Here is a 27,838-nt window from a genome sequence, read left to right on the forward strand (position 1 = left end):
AAAGATCATTTCTATTTCCCCTTCTATTATTTGACACATTTCCCCTTGTTTACAGTTTATAAAATTGCTTAACAGAAATAAATAATCAGAGGAGAAATTACACAAATTTCTGAGCAAGTTTATACATGACCGCTTAAGGCACACTTACAATTAAGGTGTTTTAACCATGTTAAATTGGAGAACTGACAGAGAACTGACACCTAAAACTACTTGTATGGTATTGATAACCTAATTATTTGTCAGCATATATTGTGAGAAAAATTGAATTAGAAAATGGATGGACATCTTCAAGAAAAAATATGTAACATTCAAATCTCATTTCAAAATAGACCTTATGTGAATAAAACACCTGAGGGATTGACTATCTGCTTTTACCAACAATCTGTGGCAATAATTATCCTATGCTCAGGTATGACAAATGAAAATCTACTTAATTTTTGAAATTTAAGGCTTACAACTACAGGTAGGTGCAGGAAGTTATTATTTGGGGGAGTGCCTTATCTTCTTACTTTTTGTCTTAATGGTAGCTCCCAGGGGTTTTAGAACTGACTCACAGGGGGCTCTTGGAATGCCCCGCTTTGAGGGAAAAGTATCATCTTATTCTGTTTGAACTTAATAGTAGCCAGTCCCTATAGAGCTCTGACCATTTCCAGGCACTGTTTTAAGGCCTTCATGTGTTTAAGTCGTTTAATTTCAGTATAATCTTAGGCAATCGCTGTTATCATCATCCCCATCTCATAGCTCAGCAAACCACAGCAGAGAGAAGCTACGTGATTCACTCAGAACCAAATTAACTAACTTGGTTCTGAGTAGATCAAATCCAAACATAGACACTCTGGCTTGAATTAGCCCTCTGCCACCACTCTGTGCTTCTGTCCAACAAGCATCATATAAAAACCTTAAAAATTGGTGTGTCACAGTCAAGTCATCTGGTATTTTGTCAAGGACCCGCTATGTGAAAGCCACCACTCAAGGTCCTTTCACTTTCCTTTTATTGCTTAGTAGGGCAATACAGTCATCATCTGTCATCATCTTCTCTCTGCAGCCAGAGCTCAGAGGAGGGAGATTAGCTACAGTCTTTCCTTCTCACAGAATTAGTGCTAAGGTTGCCAGAGCCCACAACAGGCCCGACATATGAGGTATTTTTGCCTAGAAGTTTCTTTAAGGTCTTTCATTGCATGCTTCTTCTTCTTTATCTTTCTCCATGATATCTACTCTTAGGAACGGTCACCTCTTCTCAGTCCCCAACACACTTTCATGGTAACCACTCCCCCATGTCGATGTCTATGTGAAGGAAGCAATTTGTTGTTGGTCTTCTGATCTAGTCCTGTGGACAGTTTCCCTTTCTCTTGCAGCTTTATCAATCTAACCACATTTCACAGGCAGCCATCTAAGTAAGTAGTGCAATTTGTTATAATTCCAAGAAGATTCTTTTATGCCCTGCCTGCTTCTATCCTGCTGTGGATAAGACAAAATATTTTATTTTTACAGAAAAAGATAGTTAATTTAGACACTACCAGATGAGTCAGCCAGAAAGCAAATAGTCCAAAGGCAGGCGAGAGTTCTGTGGGCTTTGGGGAAAATCAAGGTCTGATGTTAACTAGTCAAAAAAGGGAACTTCTTGCTTCTAGCCCACCCTCCCAAACCTTTTGTACTTCATCAACAATTTTCTGGGGGAAAGGTATATTCTTAACCCAATAACTGCAAGGCCTAACTACATCATAACCCACCTTTCTAGTATTCACCGACTTGTTATTGTTACAGATTCCTTTCTTAAAATGATCATTCTGTTTTCAAAGCACAGACATTGGCTAAATAGCATGCTATTATTTATAGGAGATAGCATATTGTGAGGGAGGCCAATCCAGCATGATTTGGGGAAAAAAAATTACCCACCTACCTTAAGGCTTTTGGACAGCAAAACCCTCCTAAAAAAAATCTGTAATTCCAAATAACTTATGTAGGTACTCTGCCTACTCTAAAAACAGAACTTAACTCCTCTCCTCAAGTGTGGGCTGTGCTTGGTTAAGTTGCTTCCAGAGAAAAAGTAACATTCGGGTGGGTGCTGTAAGCTGTTATTACTGTAAAATGGGCAAACACAGTCTTGGCCAGGTGACCAAGGCTGACATCAGCAGTGGGGAGTCAGGTTGATAGTACATGTCTTGGATTGGATGTGATGAGGGCACTTGCGTTCTGTGGCCTTCCTCCCAACAATGAATGACACCAGTTTAAGAAAAATGTCAGGCAAACCTAATTTGAGAGGTATTATACCAAAAGTCTGACCCATATTCTTCACAGTTGTCAAGATCATGATCCACAAGAAAAGTACAATGAACTGTTACAGGCCAGAGAAGTCTCAGGATTCAGATAATGAAGTAGAACATTTTTGTTATTACAGAACATGGAAATTAGCAAAATACTAGTAGAAACTCTTAAAAATTTGAAATTTGATTACTCATAATATAACCAATTTGATTTTTTAATTGGGATAAATGGTAAGATATTAACAATAGAGGCCAGGCCCAGTGGTGCACGCCTGTAATCCCAGTGGCTCAGAAGGTTAAAGCAGGAGGATCACGAGTTCAAAGACATCTTTCTTCAGCAACAGTGAGGCACTAAGCAACTCAGTGAGACCCTGTCTTTAAATAAAATAAAAAATAGGGCTGGGGATGTGGCTCAGTAGCTGAGTGCTCCTAAGTTTAATCACCTGTACCAATAAATAAATAAGGAATCTGTAACAATAACAAGTTGGTGAACACTGGAAAGGTGGGCTATGATGTAGTTAGGACTTGCAGTTATTGGGTTAAGAATATACCTTTCCCCCAGAAAATTGTAAGTATTATTTAATTAGGTCTGGTGCTCCCTAGACATTAATAATGATTTTTGACAACCACCAGCTGTGGCTGTTAAGTTTGAAATCTATAATAATGAATATTAAGTATTTGAGATTATTTATTATTTAATACAAATCAATCAATAAATGATATTAACAATAGAGAAAACTGGATGAGAGGTATACCAGAACTCTGAAGAATTGTCATATCTTTTCTGTAAACTCCAAAAGAATTCTAAATGAAAATTTTGTTTATGTTATATAAAAAATCAATAAATTCTTACTTCAAGCTGTATATATAGCGTCTGATATTAATGTTAAGGGTGCATAGATTTAATTTTGCTTGTATTGACATTTTAAGTTGGATTTGTGAGATACAGTAAAAATAGAGTAGAGGAAAAGGAAGGAGGGCAATTAACATTTATTGAATAATATTATATATTAGGTACATCACCATCTTTCATCCATTGTACCTCCTAAAGGAGGAGGTAAACCACAGCAAAAATCGCATTGCATAGAAGGAAAATTAAGTTCAAGGATATAAGAAATATCTCAAGGTCCTACAGCTACAAAATATGAAGCAGAGTTGTGGATGAAGGAGAGTCTTGAAAAGCCAGAGAATGCAGAGAAGGGAATCAGAAGGACACAGGCAGGCAAAGGTCCCCATGGCTCTCCGGGGCTTGGGGAAAAAGGGTGAGTTTTTAGGTGTGGTGCTTCTTAGACATTAATACTGATTTTTGACAACCACCAGCTATGGCTGTTAAGTTTGAAATCTATAATAATGAATATTAAGTATTTGAGATTGTTTTCTTTTTTTCTCACAGAATTTTCATAGAGCTAAATAAGGAGCTCCCTCTCTCCCTACATTTTGTTGATAAAAAATCTTTTCTGTGGATTCAACTATTCTAGAGTTTTTTTTTAATAGATGCATATGGTAAGCTTTAAATATACTGAACATTTGCATTTTGGATACCTTAAGTGAAGATGGAGGACTTGACATGGATCACTTCTACTTGTTCCTTGTTGCCCTTGTAATTAATTTACTCATTGGGAAAGGATGTGTGTGTCTTTCTGTAAAATTTCATTCTACATATTTTTTTTCTGACTTTCCAGTTGTTATGGGAACAGAGTTCTTGCTTAACTAGACTCTTGGCCTGTGGTTCTCACTCTTTTATATCATCACCTGGCTAGCAAGTATTTTATTCAAAGGTATGGCTTGATTAGTATAAATAGATGTCACTACTTAAGTACACAGAAACTGACTTTTTTTTTTTTTTTTTTGGTAGAAGTATAATATGTACTTATTGCCACAAACTGACCTTGTAGTTAATTTTTTATTTCATCGTGAATTATTTCTTTCCAGTGTCAAACTATCAGAAGATATAAATTCAGACATAAAATATGAGGAAAGAGATATTTATAAGAAAAAAACACCTAAACTTTATTATGATGAAACTATACAAAAATCAGCCAGTAAGTAATCACTTTGATATAGTTTTATGTTATTTTATAGATCAATGTGAATCAGGGAAACAGATAAATTCTGTATGCCAGGAATGTCTGTATTTCTTTAAAAACCTAATGTAAGATTTTATGGTATCCATTAAACAAAGGAAGAAAGTAATGTTCAGAGATATTAAGTAACTTATTTAAGGCTATACAGCATGTAAGTGATGCAACTGTAAGCCAGAAGACATGTGTAAAGTGCTTCTTGTGATTCCCAAAATAGATTGCATCAGAATGTTGACACTTTCCCTAAAGCATTTAAGAAATGATAATTCTGACAACTAGAGTAGAATTGGAGACCATTAATGTTAAGTGAAACAAGCAAGGCACAGAAAGACTAGTGCTACATAACCTCACTCATATGGAATCTAAGTTGATTTCATAGAATCTGATGATAGAATGATGGTTACCAGAACTGGGATTGTAACTAGAGCCCTTGCCTGTCATCTGGGAGGACCCTGGTTCCACCAGCACTGGGGAAATAGCATGGGGTTACCAGAAGCTGGAGGTCGGGGTAGGGGATGGGGAAAAGGTGATCAATGGGTACTGCATTACAGTCAGCAGGAAGGAGAATTCTGGTATGTTATTGCACAGGAAGGTGACTCTAGATAATAATGGTGTTCTGTATATTTCATGAAACTAGAAGAAACAATTTGAGGTGTTTTTACTTCAAAGAAATAATAAACATTTGAGGTAATAGATATGTTTAGCTTGATTTAAACATCATGCAATTTATATTTGTATCAAACATCACATGGTACTCCATTAATATGCAGAATTTTGTTTTATATACCAATTAAAACAAATTTTATCAGTTAATAAATTAATTTAATTTTACTTTAATAAGGAAACATCAGTTTCCTTTTATCTTTCCTCAGAGTTCCTCTTTGCTAAATTTGTAATTTAATGAATATAATTTAATTTTAAATAAAAAACAGATTAAAGAGGAAAATATAAAATGCATAAAAACCCTTCTTGCCTCAGGATCCAAAAGCTACACAGGACTTGTTTCATAGCAGGTGCTGACTATCAAACCTACCCTAAGTACTGAGCCTCATAGTGGCAAAGGTACAGTTTCTATCTTCCCAGAGCTAATAAACAACATAAAGTCATATCTTGAATTAAGCTTTCGTTGATTTCTATACCATTACCCACTTACATGTGAAGCCATTTTTTTTTCATTCTGTCCAAAACATTGATTTTAAGGATCTGATTAAAATGCATTCCCATCATCTCTTTGTGCGTATAATAAATACAGTGACACAGCCCTGGTTTACATTACTGTGGAGTGAAAAAATACCTGCCAATTCAAAATTATAGATTTTTTTTTTAAAAATTATATACTGAAAAGTAAATAGATTCCATTTCACAAAGGATATATAATTTTCTCGTAGATAAAAGAGAAATTGAAACATTTCCAAACTGCAGAATATTCATTTTCAAGGGAAAAAAAAGCAAAATAAAAAAAAATAAATAAATGAAAGGGAAGTCTTGAGTTCATCTTGGTCCCTCTGAATAGAAAGGACCCTGGATTTATTTTGAACAGCTGTGTTTATAGTGTTTGATGATCACTGCAGCTGTACCAGCTGAGTAACAGGAAGGTTCAGTTTTAAAAAGTTAACTTGAAAATGTGCTAGTTTCTTCTAAGGGATGAATGATATTGTCCTTTTCCCATGTCTTTCCCTAAAGCCTGCTGTTTTGAAAGTGCGTTTAGGTCATTAAGCATCCGAGGGCTGAAAGAGCTGCCGGAAGTGAAGAAACCTTCTTTCCTTCTAGACCTTGAGAAATACTTTAGGGAAGAGCCAGAGGAGGAGCATCCCCAAATTCCAGAGCTTCCTTTACATTCTGAAAGTAAGTCCTCAGTCATCATATACCTCCACTCTCTCTCTCCACTAACCTTAAAAAATAAAGTAGAAAAGCATGTTTGCCTTGTAGGTTATAGTGAAATGAAGTGGGTAATTTGCTGAGATTTATAGCTCAGCTGCTGGTCTGTGCTCTCAGGAAAGTCAACAGGCTGGAATTCAAAAAAGGAATATTTTTATTTTGTCCCTTTCTGAAGTCAGAATGCCATGAACTTGTATTATGCATCTACTATGGATGAGAACCTCTCTCCCCAAAATAACCTTAATGTTCAAAACTGGTCCCAGAAAATGAGGCATCATGAGACTGCTTTAGAAGAGAATCTCTGGCAATCTGGTTTTGTTCTATTCATGTCTCTAAAAATAGAGGCCACTTAAAGTGTATTGTCTCAGAGGCTGCCAGCTGCAGTGCTGGGCTAATAAGAGAGGGCAAGAAAATTTAACTTAGAAAATACAAGTGAATGATCTCTGAAGATTTGAAACAAGATGTGCAAAAGAATGCCCAATTTTTCAGACTATTCTAATTTTTTGAGTTTCTAACAATTTTAAGAATAATTTCTGCATAAAATTTCTGCATGAAAATTTCTCCACAATGGGGAGCCCTAGTGGGAGCACAGGTAACACAATCTGATTTTCAGTGAAGCACTTAGAAAGCATATGCACACTTCAGGGGAGCTCATTTAAAATAATTAATGAACAGTGTAAGTTTTCAACCTGCAACAGTCAAAAAATCAGAACTACATGGCATCTGTCTGAGATCTGTGGCTTCTCAGCTTTCCAAATCTTCTGACATCAGATTCCTTGAACCATAAAAATCATTGCAGTAGAAAGGTGTTTCCTTATGTCCACACTTGTGGATGCTTTTCTCTTGGTCCCCTGTGGAAAGGGAGAACAGCTGCTCGCCATTATTTATTTATTTTTGCTTGAAATTTCACTTATGAGCAAAGTATTTCTGTCATTCCTCATCACCATAGTTTCCAGTCTACTTATCATCAGTTTCCTTTTATCTTTTCTTAACATTTCTTTTTGCTAAATTTGTAATAATTTGCTTGTTATGAGGGTCATCTGTGGCTTCTGCTCATTTCTCTTAAAAAATGTGAAGCCATTAACTATGGTTCTAAATAACCTTTAAGTGTCCCCCTATCATTTTTCATCAGGATGATCCATCTTTAATAATGAATATGGGGGAGTAGGTATCTTGTTCTTGTGAGATGCAGACTGGGAGCATCTGGGGAACAGACATTAACAAAAGATTCTGAGAGCCAGGATGAAGCTATATAGACTGTTCCGACCCAGGGTAAGCACAGAGGAGAAAACCAGGATGGAGCAAGGAGTCTGAATTCATGCAAGATGAATAGACAGCAGGAGGTAGTGAGTGAGGTGAGAGAGAGACAGGTAAACAGAAGCAAATCCCATTCACATTGTGCAGCCAGATGAGGATGAAGATGAATTCTGCTTATGGGCAGGGAGGATGTGCATGTTGGGGGTTGGGGGTGATGACTAGATCAGAATATGTAAAACATGTGAAAAACATTTACAAAGAAAACAATTTAAACTAAATTTCTTATACTATATTTTCTTGTAATTTCTCTATGGTTTTTTAAAAAACATGCTTTCTTTCCCTTTTAAATTTTCTTTCTTTAGCTTTTCTTCATTTACCTTTTAAAAAAAGATTTCCACTCATGTGCCTTTTCTGGAAGGGAAAACAGTTCTGCCTTTTAAAATCCTCACAAGCTTATGAGAGGTACTGATGCAAACTACTGACTTTACAGATCACTATGTGACATAGGGTACCACAGGTGAGGTTTGCCAAAGGTACCAAGAAAGAAGACGGATTCTTCCTTGTTAGGGCTTGGGAAGGAAATCAGAGTAAGGGTCACATCTGAGCTGAGACTTACAGAATGAGGAGGAGTTCAAAGGATAAGGAAGGAGACCTAGAAGTCGAAATAATGTAAGAAAAGACACACCAGAGATAAAAAAGGGACAGAATTAAAACAAATGCCTCCATGTCAACTGCTATGGACAACTTCAGATACTGAGGCAGTTGCTAAGTCTGACACACAAATAGGGGTTAAATGGAATGGGTCATATTTAGAATGTGTTGAGTTTGAGGTATTCATGTGCCATTTAGAAATAAAGTAGTGGGGGACGGAAGCAGATTGTAACATACCATAAATAATATCATGGTCTTCCACTAGAAGATCCTGAAATAATGATGTTCATGTAGGCGTTTAGATATTGAATGCCTTCCCTTTGTGTATCTGGCATTCCCTAAGGTAGATATGGAATGTGCTAGCATCTATGCTGGATGTTGGAGACACAGAGATAAAATGTAGAGGCCCAGCCTTCAAAGACCTTGAAAAGTCTAGGTGGGAAAGTAGATAAGTAAACATATAATCATGTTTACAACAAGGGCTATGGTACAGATAAGCACTGGGTACTGTGGAAACACATGGAAATTCAGAGACATTTTCTCAGGGAAACAAGATTAGGCCTGAGCTATATATTAAATGTTAAATTGCAATAAGTCAGATAAGAAAAGAGGGGGGTGTTTCTGGTAAAGAAGTAGCATATGCAAATCTAAGGTGGTTTGAATAACATGATGTGTTATGGGAGACACATGCAGTTCCTAATGGCTGTATTCTAGAAGGGGCATGAAGAGAATTAGGCTAGGTAGGCACAGGGGGCCAGATCACGGAGGGCCTAGTCTACTAGTCTAAGGATCTTGGCATTTATTTAGTCAGAAGTGAGGAGCCACTGAAATGTTTTAATTAATTATTCTGAATTACTACATGTTATCTCCTCTTCAGAGCTTTTATATCTCTTTGTAATATTGTTTTAGTGATTGCCCTAGAGGTGAATATTCTTTCCTGTGTCCTTCAGTCCTTGTGATACCAGGCTTCCATCTGAAATCATTTCCTTTAGTATGAAGAACTTGCTGCAGTATTTCTTATAATATAGGTCTATATACCAATATTTTCTCCAGCTATTATGTGTCTGAAAAAATGCATTAATTTCATTTGGACTGTGGGAGAAGATTTTCACTGGGTTTAAAATTGTAGATGGCAAGGTTATTTTTCTTCCTACTCCTTAAAGATAACGTATTTCTTTGCTTCCATAGTTCCTGTTTAAAATCCTACTCTTAATATTATTGATGCTTCTTACTCTGACTGCTTTTAGGACCTTTATCCATGGATTTCAGAGGTTTTATTGTGATGGATTTAAATACAGTTCTCTGTATGTTTATACTCCTTAAGATTCATAGACATTCCTAAATGCATCTTTCTTCAACTATGACCATTCTCAGAAATTATCTTTCTCCTATAATATTTCTATTTCCCTTCCTGCTGTCTCCTATTATTCTAGGATTGTGATTACATGCATTTTAGAGAGTTTAATTATACCTCAAATCTTTTGATGCTCCTCTTTTCTTTTTTTCTTGTCTGGCCTTCAGTTTGTATATTTTATGTTACTTTTCTTTGAATTCCCTAATTCAATCTTTTGCCAGCCTAATCAGTTCCTAATATCAGATTTTATATATGTCTAAAATTACACACACACACACACACACACACACACACAACACTTATTTCTAGAATGCCATTTGGAATTATACATGTTTTCATTTATTTTGTCCATCGTTTTTCTGTTCCATTTATTTATTTATTTATTTATTGGCATGAGATCTTGCTATGTTGTCTAGCTTGGCCTCCAATTCCTGGACTTAAGATCCTCCTGTGTCAGTCTCCTACATGTCTGAGACTATAGGTGCACATCACTGCATGTGACTTTTCTTTTTTTTTGCGGGGGGTACCCGTGGATTGAACTCAGGGACACTCAACCACTGAGTCACATCCCCAGCCCTATTTTGCATTTTGTTTAGAGACATTGTCTTACTGAGTTGCTTAGCACCTTGCTTTTGCTGAGGCTGGCTTTGAACTCCCAATCCTCTTGCCTCAGCCTCCTGAGCCACTGGAATTACAGGCATGCTCCCCTGTGCTCATGTTTTTAATAGCTATTTAAAAGTCCTGATCTGCTAAACACCAATATCTGAATGGGAACTGTTTCTGTTTCTAACGTGTTTTTCCTTCTTGGTTATTGTCACATTTTCCTACTTCTTTGCAAGCCTTATAAGTTTTATTTTTAATTTATATATGACAGCAGAATGCATTACAATTCTTATTACACATATAGAGTGCAATTTTTCATATCTCTGGTTGTATACAAAGTATATTCACACCAATTTGTGTCTTCTTACATATACTTTGGATAATAATAATCATCACATTCCATCATCATTTATGTTATTTTCTCCTAGCAAGAGTTTACCCTTTCCTTAGTTCAGCAGAGAGGGTAAGTGGCTGATCATCTTTATCTGATTAGGAACTGAGATGGGTGAGTGCTGAGGTAGAGCTTTAGCTGACTTAAGCCATGTCTGATATCAAATTTCTGATGTAAACCTCTCCCTTTAGTGGTTTATTACCTTCTAAGTCCAGTGAGACTGTAGGAAACATTGCTTTACATTTCTAGTCCCATCCATAGTCGCCCACACACTAAAGAACTCAGAGGCTGTCCTGTGGGGAACACTAGCCAAAGCTGTGGGTTTTTTCTAGATTCCAGCACATCACACCAACCCACATAGCCATCAAGACTCTGTGGATTTTACTTGTACATAGAAGAGTCTCTCAGTCTATGGCAAGTTTGTGTCTTAGCAATGTTCAAACATGATAAATCCTCAGAGGGAAGACAATATTTGGCCATCTCTGTTCATCTAGCAAGAGTTCTATTATGTTTGGAATTATATTTAATGTGGTCATCTTGGCTTCCACAGCCCTTTGATGGATTTAAAAATATGATTTGTAATTTATCTGTTTTTTTTTATTCTTATCTATCTGGTATAATGAGAATGATGACTCGCTGCTACCTATCAATCTTATCTAGGAACAAAATTCCTGATGAAATTTTTGAAACAGGAGAGTGATATGACCAGCTCTGAATTTTAGAAAGCTTCAGGGAACAATACGGTGGGTGGATGCATTATAAGGGGGCCAGACTGAAACCGGCATATTATGCACAGCCAGCTATATGCCTCTGACTCATCACTTGGCCTTTGACTAGAAGTTAATATCTGGATAAATTACCACACCCTCTCTGGTTTCTTGGATATTATATTGGGGTAGCGATACCTGCCTTTGGAGCTATGTGGGTTAATTATGGCCCAATTACTGACACTAGTCACTCACCAAATGGTTATGTGTCATTATTTTGAAAATAAGACCTTTGAAAGCAATTTGAAAAAATTTAAGGAGATTGAATTGAAAGGATTGTGTGCCGTGATCAAAGATGAAGAAATGCATGATTGTTATTTTTCTAGGTTGGATAAATATTTCAAAGTAAAAAAACTATCATTGAGAGAGGAAATACAGGAGAAGAAGATTCTTTAAAGTTAGGAAGTGAGGTCAGTTTTCAGGATATGTTGAGATGGAGATGCCTGTGGGACATCTACCAAGAAAAGCTAACACTTGTTCAAGAAACTGGCTATAGCAGGAAGGAAAGAGAGAGGAAACTGAAGAATTCTTCGAGTCAAGATAGGCACATTTTAGAATGAATTTTAAGTTCAGTTTTTTCCTTTTGGATTTTAGATGCAGTATATAGGCATTCCAGAACATTGATTAGTAAGAAGTAAACAGAACTCTAAGGAATAAAAGGAGCAGGATATCGAAGGGGCAGCCTCTACTACCAGGCACGAAGTAAGGTGACCATGGAAGTCTCACCCACCCCAGGGATGAGACTGAGGCCTTGTTGGTGAGGATTTATCCATACCACACTGGATGGAGAAACTACAGAGCAACTGCAGGTGGAAATTTGCTAGAAATTGACCATGGAGGTGCCAAGGAAAACCACCCACAGGGAGGTGTTATACCTCAGAACTCACTGCAAAGCTCTGTAGGAGTATGGGGGAGACTGTGCACAGGGCGGCGTCACTCAGGTGGTCCTCTCTTTGTCCTTTGGGGATATTATGGAAAGTTTGTCATGGTGTCGTTCTAGACAGGGAGCACACTCTGCTGACAGGGGAAGTTGCTGGTTGAGTGCTGGAGTCTGAAGCTGGAGATGCTATTGCAGGGCCTTGGTGCTGTTGAAGTCCAGTGCTGGAGAAAGGGCACTGATAACATTCTCCAGTACTAGCAAATGGCATTGTTTCTTTCTTCTTTATGGCTGAGTAAAACTCCATTGGGCATATATACCACGTCTTCTTTATCCATTCTTCTGTTGACAGGCACCTGGACTTGTTCCGTAACTTGGTAATTTTTTGAATTGCACTGCCATAATCATCGGCATGCATGTGCCACCACAGTATGCTGATTTTCGTTCTTTTGGATGAATTCCAAGGAGTGGAATAGCTGGATCATATGGTGGTCCCATTCCTAGTGGTTTCCAAAGTGGTAGCATTAATATGAAGTCCTATCAACAATGTTTAACATTACTTTCCCTCTTTGTCATAGCCTACAATTGTTGCTGTGTATTAGCAGATCTCAGAATTACCAGCTCAGCCCAGAGTTCTTTCCTCCATTTGACACAGACGTTGTGAAAAGGCAAAACAATATTATACATACAAGGCTTTGTTGGGGCTTGTGCTGGGTGGAACACAAGGAAAAAAAGTGTACAGGGTAGCAGGTCTCAGAGAGCTCCTTGAGGACAGGAGGAGAAAAGGGGCAGGTTTTGTAGGCATGGGCACACAGTCAGCAGTTGCAACCATCTTGGAATTCTGCATATCTTATGAGATCTTTGCACTTGACACTGGGGTTTGCGCCTGACATGGCAATCTGTGCTTGTACATTGGGTTGTTGTTGGTCAGCTGGCAAAATACAATAGAGGTACTTGCTGCCACCACCCCAGGAAGGTCATGTATCAGTCAAGTAGAGGCCCATTACTCAAGCAGGAAGTCAGGGTTGTTGGAAAGCTTGTGGGAGGAGCCCACAGCTCCTGGATCTTTTTATTGGCCAAAACAGTTCTTCTAAAGTCACTAGCGTTGGATGGCAAGCTTTCATGGGGGACTCAGGACCCTCTTTGCTGTGTCTCACCTTCAGTGCACTCTGGCTAAGGAGCTCAATATCATGCCAGCTGGCAATGAAGAAATATTTATAAGGGCTCCAATCTATTATCACAGAACAGACATTGGAGAGTAAATTTGGTGCTGACAGGCAATATTTTGTGACCTCTGGAATCACAGTCATTATCCCTGCTAAGTTATAAGGTGATCATGGTTTGCTTTGGGGGCAAATTGATATTCTTAAAGGGACTAGAATGTGGAAGTAATATTAGTATAAAGGTGAAATTTCAATCATAAGACTGGCTTCAAATCAAAATTCTACAGCATGTTTGGGTGACCTTACGCGGGTCAATGAAACACTGTGTTCCTCCATTTATTTGACTGAAAATGGGCTACACATTAAGTACCATCCTTGTAAGGTTGCTGTGAACATTACTTGTGCTAACCTGTGTGAAACCCTAGCACAGAGCCTGATGCCTTATAAGAGTGATAATTTCACTTATTGGCAATATTTTTACATTATTATTCCACCAAGCAGCTCTATGATATATGGATGATTATTGACCCAACTTTCTATGGGAAGGATTTGTGGCATCAAGAGTTTAAATAACATTTATAGGTTCACAGAGACACTACTAGGTGGAGCCTGGATGAAAATTCTGAAAGATGGACTCAGGTGTCTACACTATTAATATTTGCAGATGCAGCCTCCCCTTTTCAAAGGTGTTCAAATCATATTCTCTAGGCAGCCTATTCTTGTGCTTGCTTCTAAAACCAGCTATTGTGCTATAATATTACCTATTTTTATCACTTTTATTTAAAATTGTTCATCTCCTTTTCAGAAGGATGCTGCAGAAATTTAAAATTGTTATTATAAAAGAACACTTAAATAAGTCTCAATTACCAATATATTCTGCCTCCATGCTATCATTACAGAGTCTACCTTAAATCTTCACACTGCATTTTATTCACATTCATGCAGGCGCCATAATTATAGTGTGCAGAAGGTTATTTGGCAATTGTACAATGAGAAGCATTTTGCCAGACACACTTTCAATGTTCTAAACTATCACTTTGGAACTTGGGACACTTTTCAAACACTTCCTAATCCCCAGGTGACTTTTTAGTCTTACCTACTGGGTTTTTAATGTCCTTTTGTATTCTCTTCCTATTCCTTTCATCTTGAAACGTCTTTTGCGCTCTCTTTTGCTTCCAAGTTGTTCCCAGTAGGTTCTAAACAGCTTGAAACTCCTCTTTGATATATCTTATTCAAAAACCTGGAAAGTACTTGGAACTGGCTCCAGGTTGGGTTTTGCAAATAAATTTCCTCAAATCCATTCACATTGTATCCGCAAAATCTTTAAAGCTTCCAGTATAGAGAAAACGCAGTATTAGTGATACCTCACAAATTGTTTATTGCTGTTTGTTAGGGTTTGGATGTGAGGTGTCCCCCAAAAGCTCATGTGTGAGACAATGCTAGAAGGTTCAGAGGAGAAATGATTGGGTTGTAAGAGTGTTAACCCAATCAGTGATTTAATCCCCTGATAGGGATTAACTGAGTGGTAATTGAATTGGTAGGATGTGGCTGGAGGAGGTGGGAAATGGGGCGTGTCTTAGAGGTGTATATTTGTATCTGGCAAGTGGAGACCTTTCTGTCTGCTTCCTAATCATCATGCAAGCTTCCTCCACCACACTCTTCCGCCATGATGTTCAGCCTCACACCTCCAGCCCTGAGAAATGGAGCTGGCTTTCTATGGACTCAGACCTCTGAAACTGTGATCCCTCAAATAAACTCTTCCTTCTCTGTAATTGTGCTAGTTGGGTCCTTTAGTCACAGCAGTGAAAAAGCTGACTAAAACACTGTTCTATTGTTGATGTTGTCTGTCAAAGACAAAATGCATTGGGACCATTAAAGAGATGGTTTTATTCAGGCTGTTGCAATGGGGAGAATACGCATTAATGAAGAGACATCTTGAATAAAAGAAGTGAGGCTTAAGCTTTTATGGAAGCCAGAAAATGAAAAAGTCTGTGAGTCCTTGAGAATCAAAAAGAAGGATCAAGAGCGTCTTATCTGTAATATGTGAGAACAGAGGAATCTTTTGTGTTAACTCTTTCTGGAACAAAACAAAACAAAACAAACAAACAAACCAAAAACCAAAACAAAACAAAAAAAGAATTGGGGGCTTTTGTAACCATCTTTGCTTTCTAGGAGTACAGGACTCATGTAAAGGAGAACTTTGTCAGCTCCCCTGTCTCCATTTTGTTCAAGATGAGTGAATATCACTCACTGCTGAACAACCCACAGTTGATCATAAAACTCCCGGATGGGGCAAAATAGGTCCTCAGAAACAATAGGTCCTCAGAAACAATAGGTTAGCGATTCTTGTTGGCATGGCTCTTGCCAAACCAATTGATCCATCCATCGTGAGATGGTGGTTTTGGATTCTTGAAGATCCTGGCACAGCAACCTGGAATCTGGGTAGGGGTCTGGGTATCAAGATTTAATTCTTAGTGATGTTTTCAGAAAGGAGGAAGATAAATTGGAGAAGTTAAGTTTGGAGGGTTGTAGCTGGATATGGAAGGACACTAGAGGAACTAAAAATTTGACAATGGTTTATAATTCGTGCAAAGTTACAGGCGCTAGTCCGATTTACAGATAGGGACTGAAGCCGATATTTCCAAGGAGAGGTAAGAGTCAATTGAATAATCACCAGAATAAACAGAGTTTGCCTATCCATTAGTAACCAACTGTGTTAGCTTTGTGATGCTATATCAAACACCTGAGGAAAATCAAATTATAGAGAAAAAAATATTTATTTTGGCTCACAGTTTTGGAGGTTTGAATCCATCATTGATAGTCCTAGTGCCATTGGGCCTGTGGTGGGCGGAACATCATGGCAGGTGTGCATGGTAGAAGAAGCTGCTCACCTCAAGGTGATAGCTAGGAAGCAAAGAGAGACAAGAAGAGACTGGAGTCCCCAAAATCCCCTTCAAGGACAGGTCCCAATGATCTAACTTCCTTCCACTAGTCCCCACCTCCTAAAGACTTAGCCACCTCCCATTATGCCACAGGCTGGCAACCAAACCTTAACATGGGGTTCTTTCCAAACCATAGCACCCACAATTTACAATGAAGGGCAAAATAGTTTAAAAAATAGTGAACTAAGCCAGAATCTGACACCCCTGGAAGGGTGTGCTAGAGACAATTCATGGTTTTCCATGGAAACATAATATTTCCCATGGTAACTTTTAAATTATAGGTGAAAATTATACATCCAAGTGTCTAGCAAAAGCCAATGTCATATATCTTTGCTTTAGTATATAATCTTAAATCTAGAACCTTGTAAAGAAAAATAATTTTGATTATATGTTAAAGTTATTCCTTGAACAAATAATTAAAATACAGTAAAAAAATTATAAATATCTTCAAGAAAGAGATGAGAGAATGTTACATATGTCTCATCCCAGAAAACGTTGCATTATTAAAGATCCAGAGTGAAACATTTTAGAAGCACAAATCCTTCGTATTATTCTATATCTTTGTTCACATTACACTAAATCATCTTCAAATTTACAAACAGACACATACTTACACCAAACTTTAGGGTCTACAAATAAGTCATTAATATGTGAAAACATATTTAAATAGATTCAATAATCCCAAATAATCATTATTTAACATTCATATGAAGACTATAATTTTGATCAGTCACCACTGTGCCATCAACCTGGCTCTGTTACCTATGTTAATAATGGTGCAAACTAAGTGACAGAAAGCTTGGTGATACTGATCTAGATTTTAGACTTAGGAATTAGAACTTCAGTATAAGGGTCTGTTGGGAAGGTAACATCTAAAGCCCCAACCCACTTTCATTGAGTCGAATCTGCATTGTAACAAAACCTCAGTGATTCTTGTCTAATAAAACTTGATAGATGAGGACTTGTCTAGTGGAACTAGAATACATTGGAAAATGTGAAATAGAAGCTTTTCAGAATAATGTATGCTCATAGCCTAGTGACAGCTGATCATCGCATGCTCTGTTTACATGGCCTCCAAGTCCCTTGCTGCTAGGGTGTCTTTGTGAGTTTTGCCATAATTGCCCATCTGATATAGTTAGTTGCCAATTAGTGGCTAAGGAAAGAACCAGAAAGTAACAGATAAAGTGATTCTCTTGTGTTTAAATCACCTAATCGTTTTATTTTAGTGAAAATATTTTGCATGACTTCATGAACACCACATCTTTCCTTTTCATTGCTTTAAAAACACTTCTTGGTTATCATTACAATAAACCTTGTCTGGTCATCAACTATAAAATAAAGTGAAGAGGGTATGAATGTCATGTTTTCCCGGGTAGGAATGTAAATGGTTACTGATGACACTAGATGTTGATTTTAAAGAGCTGGGATTGGGGTTAAATAGAAAGATATATAGATCTAAGACATGAAAAAAAACATGCTTTTGTTATTATTGTAGAGCCCTCAGATCCCTGAAATGAAGAAATTCCAAAGTGTGAAGAATGAATGGCATTCATTTATCTGTTCATTCATTCAACAGGTGTACTTTGTGATCCCCTTTCCATGAACCAGACACAATGCTGGGTGCTAGGTTTTTTGGTATACAGGGATAGGCAAGGATTTCACTTTCAATGAATGTATTGTCTAGGGAGACAAGTAGATAATAAGTAATAAATAAAAGAAGAAGATAAGTTTGGATAGTGGTACGAATAAGAACCACGAAGAAAACAAAGCAAGATAATGTGCTTGAGCATAACTCCGAGGGTGGGGCATTGACAAACATCTCTGACATTCTAAGCTGGATTCTAGAAGACAAAGTCCCACAAAGACTTTGGAGACATATTAGCCCAAGCCCAGGAAACAGAAGGATAAAGCCACTGAGGTGGGAATGAAGTTGTAATGTTCTAGGGACAGAAAGGTCACTTGTGCTGGGTGAGGAGACTGGTGCAAGATGAGCTGGAAGCCATGTCATGTGGACCCTGAAATATGGGCAGGGAATCTGGTTTACTGTAAGCATGAAGGGAAGTCCTTAGAGGGTTTAAAGAGGAATGTGACACAATGAATCCATACACTGTGGCTGTCCCTAACCCTCCTGAGCAAAACATTCTCCCGGATTCTAAGTGTTTTGGCCTGGGAGGCAAGTAACTGAAGCTTCCTAAGCTAGCGCCTGAGTAGGAACTTAATCAACATAAATTTTTTAGTAATTTGTTGAGATTTATTTTCTCATTCCACTTAACTGATCACTTTTTATAAATAATTTAGTGAATGTAATTTCGCATTCTTTTTCTTTAAGACATCTCCTAAAATTGTACATCTTCAAGTCAAGTATCAGGAATCCACCCCTGCATGTGAACTGTTAGTCTTCTATTTTTTAACTCACCCCCACCGCCCGCCCGCCACCCGCAAAAAGGAGTCATCTAAGGGAGATTGTTTCTCTCAAAATCTTACAAGGGCCTATCTGTTCATTTTTCATTTAATTGTCCTGAAGCCTATTCAATTCTAGTGAAAATTCAGCTCGTTGAGAGACAAATCTCAGTAAACAACGAATCTCTTTCAGAAGTAATATACTGAATTCTACAGAATATCTCAGGAGGCCTCAAAGGATTCAGAATTCCTTGTGATTCTGAAGTGCTAATCTGCAGTCACGGGGGACAGGATCAACTGCTAATGTACATTTTAAATTCACATTACCTCAGACTGCAGGTATTCGGAAGATGGCAAGTAGGAGCTTTTCATTTGTTGCTCTGCTTAGAGAAAGTTCTAGTTTTATTCATTATTGACTTATTGCTATAAAACAAATCCACACAGTTCAAATAGCAGAAGGTTCAAAAAGAAATTCAATAAGACGTTTCCCTCCTCCCATGATAATGAACTTTTCAATTCCCATTCTCATTAATTTCTGATAACTACCATTATGAGTTTCTGTATATTCCTCTTAGGGTTTCTGTATATATTTATGCTTTTAAATTTTGCCTGTTTTCCTTTGGCTTTTATTTGTCTGTTATACTTTTCTTATCCTTTCATTTAAAAATTCCAGTGTCAGCTGATTTTTAATGTGTATTGAGTTTTTCTTTTGATCCAATGAAAAATTCTTTTTTTAAAAAAATTTGAAAATTGAGCACCTTTAAATGTATTGATATGTCAGACATAGTGGACATATTGATTTTATTTCTCAGAGTCTTTGTTTTAGTCAGCTTTTGCTCACTGTGATCAAAAGACCTGACGAGAATGATTTTGAGTAGGAAAAGTTTATTTGGGGCTCTCAGTTTTGGAGGTCTTAATGCATAGACGGCTGGACAGCTGGCTCTATTCCTTGGGGCATGAAGTGAGACAGAATGTGGCAGAGGAAAGCTGTGGGAACATGGCACTCAGGAAGCAGACAGAGAGCTCTGCTCTGCAAAGACAGAATATAAACCCCACAGGCAGGTGCCCAGGGACCCACCTGCTCCAGCCACACTCTACCTACCTAAAGTTACCCCCAAGTTAATCCCTGTCGGGGATTAATGCATTAATGATTAAGCTGAACCTCTCATAACTCAATCGCTTCATCTTTAAACTTTTCTTGCATCGTCTCACACATGAGCTTTCGAAAGATACCTAATCTAAATCATAACAGCCTTTTATGCTATTTATTGTTTATATATTTTTATAGTTTTCTCTGGGTCCGTAATTTTCCCTTTGTTTTTATTTGGAAAGTGTGTGTTTGTTCTAGAGGTTACTTTAATATTCCTTGGTTCATATGATTCTCTAGTTCTTTGTTTCTCTAGAATAGTGACTGTTAGATACTTGCTGAGTGATGATAAAATGAACATTTTTAAAAATTCTCCTCCCCATCTTCTATAAAATTTTATATGATATGATTATATCATATCATTTATATCATATGATTTTTAATTATATGACCTTTCTTTATGCTTATTTTGTTAAGTTGGTTTATATTGTTATTACTTATCCGTTTTAAATGATGGTCTTTGTCTTTATCATGATCTAGGCTGCTTTCTCCATAACTCTTCCAATTTTTAACTGCATCATTTCTATATTGTTGGGCATATAGCATTTACTTTCTATTTTGTCATCCTGAACAACACATTATTTAGAACTTATGTTTATTATTGTTTTTGGGTATTGAGTATTGAATACAGGGGTATTTAATCACTGATTTGCATCTTTAGCCCTTTTAATTTTTTATTTTGAGACATTGTCTCATCTTGCTAAGTTGTTGACTGGTCTCAAACTTGTAATCTTCTTGCCTCAGTCTCCTGAGTCACTGGGATTATAGGCACACACACCACTGCACCCAGCTACATCTTACTTTTATATTTTTATAAATATTTTGATAATCTCCACCTATTATTTTTTCTTTCAGATTTTCCTCAGTCATTTCTTAGTTTATCTTTTAGTAATTTTCCCCAAAATCACTCTTGACAATGACAGTTCTTGAATTCCTTGAATATTGAAGTCATTTATAATATTTAGATTTGAAGAGCTGTTTGGATATATACACACACACACACACACACACAAACACACACACATACACACACACACATACACATACACACACACACACATATATATATATATATCTTTATAATCAGGAAATTCTTTCTCTAATTATTCCATAGGAACTGCTCCACTATCTTCTGGCATTGATTATTCCCACAAAGATATCTAATGAAAGATAGATACCTTTTATCCTTTAAGTCACTTGATCATTTTTTCTGGCTGCCAAGTGATTTTTTTTAAAGATATAGAGAAAAATTTTTAATATTTATTTTTTAGTTTTCAGTGGACACAACATCTTTATATTATTTTTATGTGGTGCTGAGGATCAAACCCAGTGCCCCGAGCATGCCAGGTGAGCGCACTACCGCCTGAGCCACATCCCCAGCCCCAATTCTTTATCTTTAAATAATCTTGCTAACCTATATCTTCTATGTCTTAGAATTCTGACTTTCGGTATACAATCAAGTTGTCTCTTATTTGTTAAAATTTGTATTAAGTGATGACCTTTAAATGTTTGTTATACTTTGGTTTTCTTCCTTAAGAATTGACTTCAATTATGTGTTTATTAATAGATCTCTTCTTTCATGTATTTTAAAATTTTGTTCTAATTAGTTATATATGACAGTAGAACTAACTTTGATACATTGTACATAAATGGAGTATAATTTCTCATTCTTGTGGTTGTACATGATGTAGAATCACACTGATCATGTAGTCATATATGTACATAGGCTATTAATGTCAGATTTATTCTTCTATCCTTCCTGTCCGCATACCCCATTAGATCTATTTTTGACTGTTTTCAATATTCTTTTACTCTCTTATTCTTTTCTTAAAATTTCACTTGCTGTATTTGTTTTTCTTGTTTTATACTCTATATACTCTATTGTGCTCCCACTCTGTTCTCCATTGTAATTTAAATTTTTTTTCCCCTGTTTTCTGCTCATACACATTTCATTACTTTCTCTCATGTCTTTATCTCTTCCCTGAGTTCTTTCACTTCTACACTATGGTGGTCCTTCAGAGATGCAATTTCTTCCATAAATTTTTATATTTAATTTTTTAAATGCTTGGTAATAAAATGTGGCAGTGGCCACATTTTTATGGTGGTGGTCTTTGTATTTAGTTCTGTTGTTTTTTTCTTCAATTTGATTTGTTTCTGTTTTTTGCTAACAATACTTTCATGTTCATACTATGCTAGTCTTTAAATGTTCCTTTTTTAATTAGTTTAGTGAGTTGGACTTTCTTAGACTTGAAACACGCAGTAGATGCCTGGGTGAGGAGTTGGGATGTGTGATTAAGGCCCCCTCAGGTTTTTACGATCCATGGAGACTGGTTTTAGTAAGCAACGACTCATGTGTGTAATAAATACCTCAGGTAGCTACCTCCTCTGCTTCTTTGAACCAAACCAGGCCAGGGAGACTTCTGCCTCTAGCCTTCTTCACTTCTTTTCAGCATTCACAGGTAAAAATGAAGGTTAAAGCACTGTACTTCAGAGTGATACTCACCTTCAGAGAGCATCTTTTGGCCAACACTTTCTGAGATGCTACTTGTGGTCTTATTATGCTATATATTTTTTTTTCTTGTGCAATTTTTGCCCAGTCTCAGCTGTTTGCTCTTCTTGTTATGTTGTAGGCAGTGGATTACATCTCTGAATTTTCTGAAAGTTGAATTTGTTGGGAGAGTTATTTTCCCTCATTTTCCTGATTGTTCTTCAATAATTTCCAGGAAACAAGAGAAAGATATAGACATGCAGCCATGTTTGTACTTGAAGTAAGAGTGTTGATTTGAATCTGAAATCTGGCCCTCACAAAAATTCATGCTTTGAAACATGGTCCCTAGTGCAGCAAGATTCAGAGGTAGGGCTTTTAGTAAAAGATGGGTGATGAGAGCTGTGATCTCATCAGTGGATTAATTCATTTGCTAGATTAATAATCTGAATGGATTACTGGATGGAACAGTAGGAAGGTGGGACATGCCCGGAGAAAGGAGGTCACTGGGGACATGGCCTTAGACTATTTCTGTCCCTGGCCCCTTCTCTCTCTCCCTCTCCCCTCTCCCCTCTCCCCTCTCCCCTCTCCCCTCTCTCTCTCTCTCTCTCTCTCTCTCTCTCTCTCTCTCTCTCTGTCTCCTTCCTGGCTGCAATGAGCTGAGCAGCTGTCCTCTGCCATGCCTTTTCACTATGGTGTTCAGTGTCAAGTCAGGCCCAGAGCAATGGAGTTAACTGACCATGGATTGAAACCTCTGAAACCCTAAGCCAAAATAAACTTTTCCTTCTCTAAGTTGCTCTTCTCAGGGATTTTTGGGCACAGTGATATAAAGCTAATACAGAGAAGTATTTTTTTAAATACTAATATATAAAGATGCCACTGTATTATAAAGTTGTTCTGCATTTGCTTTTTTTTTCTTTCTCTTTGGTTTTACATTTAAAGTGCTCCTCAGTAGAGTTCCAAATTCATTCCACTTGACCTCTTATATTTATGCTTCTATTAAATTGTGCAGAATCTTTGTAATGTTTTGAACAACTAATAAAAAAATAAAAAATAAATAAATAAATTGTACAGAATGATCTATTCACCTCAATAGCAGCTCCTGATGCCCTGAACATTTATTTACTTTGTTCAATAGTGTCATTTCTGTTCTCCATGCCACTCCTTCTTCACCTCTAAGTGTTTTTATTATTATTATTATTATTATTATTATTATTATTATTAATTAAATCCTATCTGGATTTTAAGGTTTACATAATAGTACCTAATTCTTAAAGCTTTTTTACCTGATCTCTATATAATCTCTTTACAGGATCATGCATAATTTATGTTCCTATATTCTCTTCAAACTATATATATTGTATATGATATTTTGGTTACATGGGTATTGTTTCTACATTCTACCAGTTAGAAAAATGCCCTTAACTTAAGTCATATTTGTGCCACACTTATGCCTGAGCACAGAACATTATGCACAATATACATCCAATAAGCATTCATTGAAATGATAAAATTACTCAAAAGGCCCAAATTATTTCTTGAATGGGTGGCACAATTTCCTCCCACTTCTTGCTGATGAACAATATACCCATTCATAGGGGTAATTTGGCTCTTTTTTTCTGAAGCCACAGAACCCTGCAGATCAAAGTATTTTATAAGGATGTGATTGCAGATGCATGGGTTTAGTCATGCAGATAGTCAAACTGTGTTTTGATTATTTTAATTGTCTTATTTCAATACAGAATAATTTGTTCTAGGCTTTTTACAAGTCCTTGATAACTGTTAAGTAGATTAAAAAACAAAACTGAAAAGCACACACTCCTTTTGTCTCTACTCTTAACAGGCAGATCTCCATCATGATAGAAATGCATTAGTAGAATAAACTTTGTTAAAAATTAACTTTTAAATTTAAATTGCAATGAAACAAATAGCAGAAACTCAGAGAACATTTCCCCAAATATATTGTTGGTTTTAGAAACACTCGATTGTTTTGAGAAAGAAAACTTGAGCATTTTCTCCCCACCACTTCATTGAATTGGGTCTCTTACCAAATGTAATTTACATGTCATTTTCTTCATCATTTTGTAGCTTTGAAAGCTGTATTTGTTGAAAAAAACCTGTTCCCCAAAGAAATTCTGGATCATGAAAGAAAAGCCAAGCAATTACATCAGGAAACAAGTTGTGAAGTGAAGATAAAGAGAAAAAAGAAGCAATTATAATTGAAAGAAAAATAAATATTTCATTGTCATAGAAAGTACACTCATAAAATGCAGAAAACACATCAAGAATTCTGCCTGTCTTTTACTTTATATTTGAACTTCTGAAGGCTTCGTCTTCTGATGATGTTTTATTGCTGCTTTTATCTGTCATCTTTCACTTTGAATGTATTCTTAATATGAGAAAGTTTAGACTAGAGAAGGCGAAATGTTCATTGGTACTATCTGTTCTCAAGTGTTTTTATACAAAAAATGTACAATTCCAGAACAAAGTATTTTAATCAGTTGTATTCCTAATTGCCTGTATACATAAATGTGTTTGGTCATTTTTTTATTATAAAACCTCCATTAAAACATATGGAAGCTATTGACACACATCTACAAATTTGAATAAGAAAACTATTCCCAGTTTTATACTTTCTGGATTATTTTTCTGAAAATGGCAATTAGACCTTATCAATAACAGCTTTTCTCTTTAATTCTTTAAAAATATATTTTATTTTAACCATATAAATTTATGGCATACAGTGTCATAATTTGATATGTATATATAGCATTTAATGATCAAATGGAATTGTTAACATTACCATCTCTTTACACACTTAAAATTGTTTTGATTAACATGTATAGTTGGGTGTGGTGATACAGTTCTGGAATACCAGTGACTTGGGAGGCTGAAGCGGGAGAATTACAAGTTCAAGACCAGCTTTTCCAATTTGGGGAGACCCTATCTCAAAATTAAAAAAAAAAAATGGGCTAAGGATTAGTTCAGTGATAGAATGCCAGAGTACCCTTGGGTTTGATCACCTGTAATACAAACAAACAAATGCAATAATCATACATACTTATGGCATATAGTCTGATATTTCGATATATATATATAATATGTATTAATCAAATCCTGGCAATCAGCAGCATTTCCTATTAATTTATATTGGCTCATATTTATTGACTCATATGCTTTTATATAATTTTGGGAAAATTATTACATGTTACCTACTTCTATATTTTGTTATACTGTACTTCAAAATGGAGTGGCATAGCCCAGCACAACCAAAGAGGTAATAGCCTTGAAAAAATATCAAAGGGCCTGGGATGGTATAAAAGATTTGCTCTACATGCACAGTCAGATAGGGAACAAATGTTCCTGAAAGTTACTGCTTCTCTTTGTGGACCTATTTTTCTTTTGTACATTACATCATCCTCCAGGCTACCAGTATTCTTATGTTGCTTTTTTATTATGTCCTGTAGAAAGAATTAGCAAATTCATTTACACATCGTTAGTTGCTTAGTATGTATTTATATTTTAAAGAGTTGTTTCAAAATATGTTTGCATTTTAAGAAAAATCGTGTGACAACCCATACTGGTAATAATTAGCAACATAGGGGCTTGCTTGGTATAGCAGCTGTGTAAGTTCAACATGTCTGGAGTTCACAATAATCATATAAGATTATTTAATGTTAAAATCTGGCATTTTTGTCTGTTTAGGGGATTGCCTGTTTATCAATGGCAGATTGGCATTGGAACGTAGGTCTGTTTAACTCCTAAGACCACAGTATTTACCCTTCATCCTTCTGTTCACTTACTTAATAGGGTAAATTCAAGTAAATCAACTCTAATAATAGAATTTCCAGCATCAGTAGAGCGATGCTGGGATGCTTAGCTTGGGAGAAAGTGGCAATAGAAAGGTTTTCAGAAGGCAGTCGCCACCTCCATGTACATTTAAGTGCATTCTGAGTCAAGCATTTTGACTTCTATGTACAGTGCTTTTTCTCCTCATGGAATAATAAGCATATATGGAAAAGATGTAGGAGAGACATATGTTTGTGTGAGCATATATGCTGTGAGGTGACTGTGTAGGAGGATGTTCTTGTTTCAGGAAAATACACACAGGAATGGTCAGATGTGATAGGCAACTGTTTTCAACTTGCTCTTAAATGATTCAGAAAATATTATTACATGTATAAAATATATACAAACATGTATCTATCATCAAGGATATATATAATCATATATATATATAATTACAAAAATATGGTAAGTGATAGTAATTGGGGAAACCAAAAGAGGGGGAAACATGAAGGTAGTAGGTCTTTGCACTAGACCTGCAACTTTCATGTACATTTGAAAATATCTCTAGGTAAATTATTTTTTAAAATTGCAAAAACTAGTCTTGGGACAAAGGATTCCTTGTGATGTTTGAGCAAAAATAACTCTCTCACAGGGCTATTTCAGAGAATTCTTACACTGAATGGGAAGTTTGATTGTATAATCTATCATTTCAAACTCAGAGCATATGATTTATGAATCATAGGTTGGTGATAGTGCAGTGAAGTGAAATATGAGTCACATTCGTAGAAATTTAAAGGAATATGAAGATGTTAAAGAGATATAACAAGAGTATCTATTGTTTTGTGAAGGACTTTTTTCCATCCATCCATCCATCCATCCATCCATCCATCCATCATTCAGTTATGGAAAACACATTCAGAGAACTGTTTTAGACATTGGGTATTCATATTTAAATAAGATACACTTACTCTGTCTTCAGCTTTCTAGAGTGGAGTCACATTAAAACGTTTTGGTTTATTAAGTAAAAATTGAAAGATACCACTAGTTTTTCTGGTATAATTTGGAAAGTCTTTTGCTAGACATATTTTACTTTTTGTTCCTCATGATGACTTTGTTTGAAGTGATTAGTCTGAATTAGTCTGGTTCGTGTAGACAGACCTTCTCTCTATAGCCTACCATGTGTGCAAATCTCTATTCTGTATGTAACTTTAATTCCATCCTTAATTAACTTCAGGACCTCTTCTGTGAAATGAATTAAAAGGAGCTGTCTCACAAGTACCTTTAATGAGAATAGAGCCTTTAACGTTATGGAAGTTTTTTTAATCTTAATATTTCAAATAATTTGGAACAAAAGCATCCACAAAAAGGAGACAGACATTTAGTTATTGTCTTGCTCTTCTTTCATACCTAATAGCATCTAATTGTGCTAGGCAACTATCAGGGTCTTGCTTGTCAACTGCGGATAGAACTGGAGACATTATAAACTGTTTCTGAAATTAACATTTAGATTCAATTATTTGAGATCCATTTTTCTACAGCGAAAGGAACTTGTCACACTAAAACAGGATGTGTCATAATCTTCAATTCTTGTTTATAGCATGCAGATTTACACTAAGTATAATTTAACCTTTTCTCTTTTTAGAACATTTTCCTCTTATCAAAATATATGTAGCAAAATGACAGAGAAAAATTGAGTTTAATCCATGCTTAGTTGGGAAAAAAAAAGCTTTTTGAAGCTTTTTTATTGATGACAATACCTGCTTTTAGGTTTTTAAAGTTTGGAATTAAG

General features: G+C 36.3%; 1 protein-coding gene across 1 annotated transcript in view; it reads left to right on the forward strand.

Annotated features, from left to right (window-relative positions):
* Wdr49 (WD repeat domain 49) overlaps positions 1 to 24,479 on the forward strand; it is a 138,048-nt gene extending 113,569 nt beyond the window's left edge. Inside the window, exons 16-18 of the mRNA XM_076868745.2 lie at positions 4,197 to 4,310; positions 6,045 to 6,190; positions 24,349 to 24,479. Coding sequence (XP_076724860.2) covers positions 4,197 to 4,310; positions 6,045 to 6,190; positions 24,349 to 24,479 — 391 coding nt within the window. The remainder of the gene's footprint in view (positions 1 to 4,196; positions 4,311 to 6,044; positions 6,191 to 24,348) is intronic.
* The last annotated feature ends 3,359 nt before the right edge of the window (positions 24,480 to 27,838 follow it).

Source organism: Callospermophilus lateralis, chromosome 10 (assembly GCF_048772815.1).
Source record: "Callospermophilus lateralis isolate mCalLat2 chromosome 10, mCalLat2.hap1, whole genome shotgun sequence".
NCBI lineage: Eukaryota > Metazoa > Chordata > Mammalia > Rodentia > Sciuridae > Callospermophilus > Callospermophilus lateralis.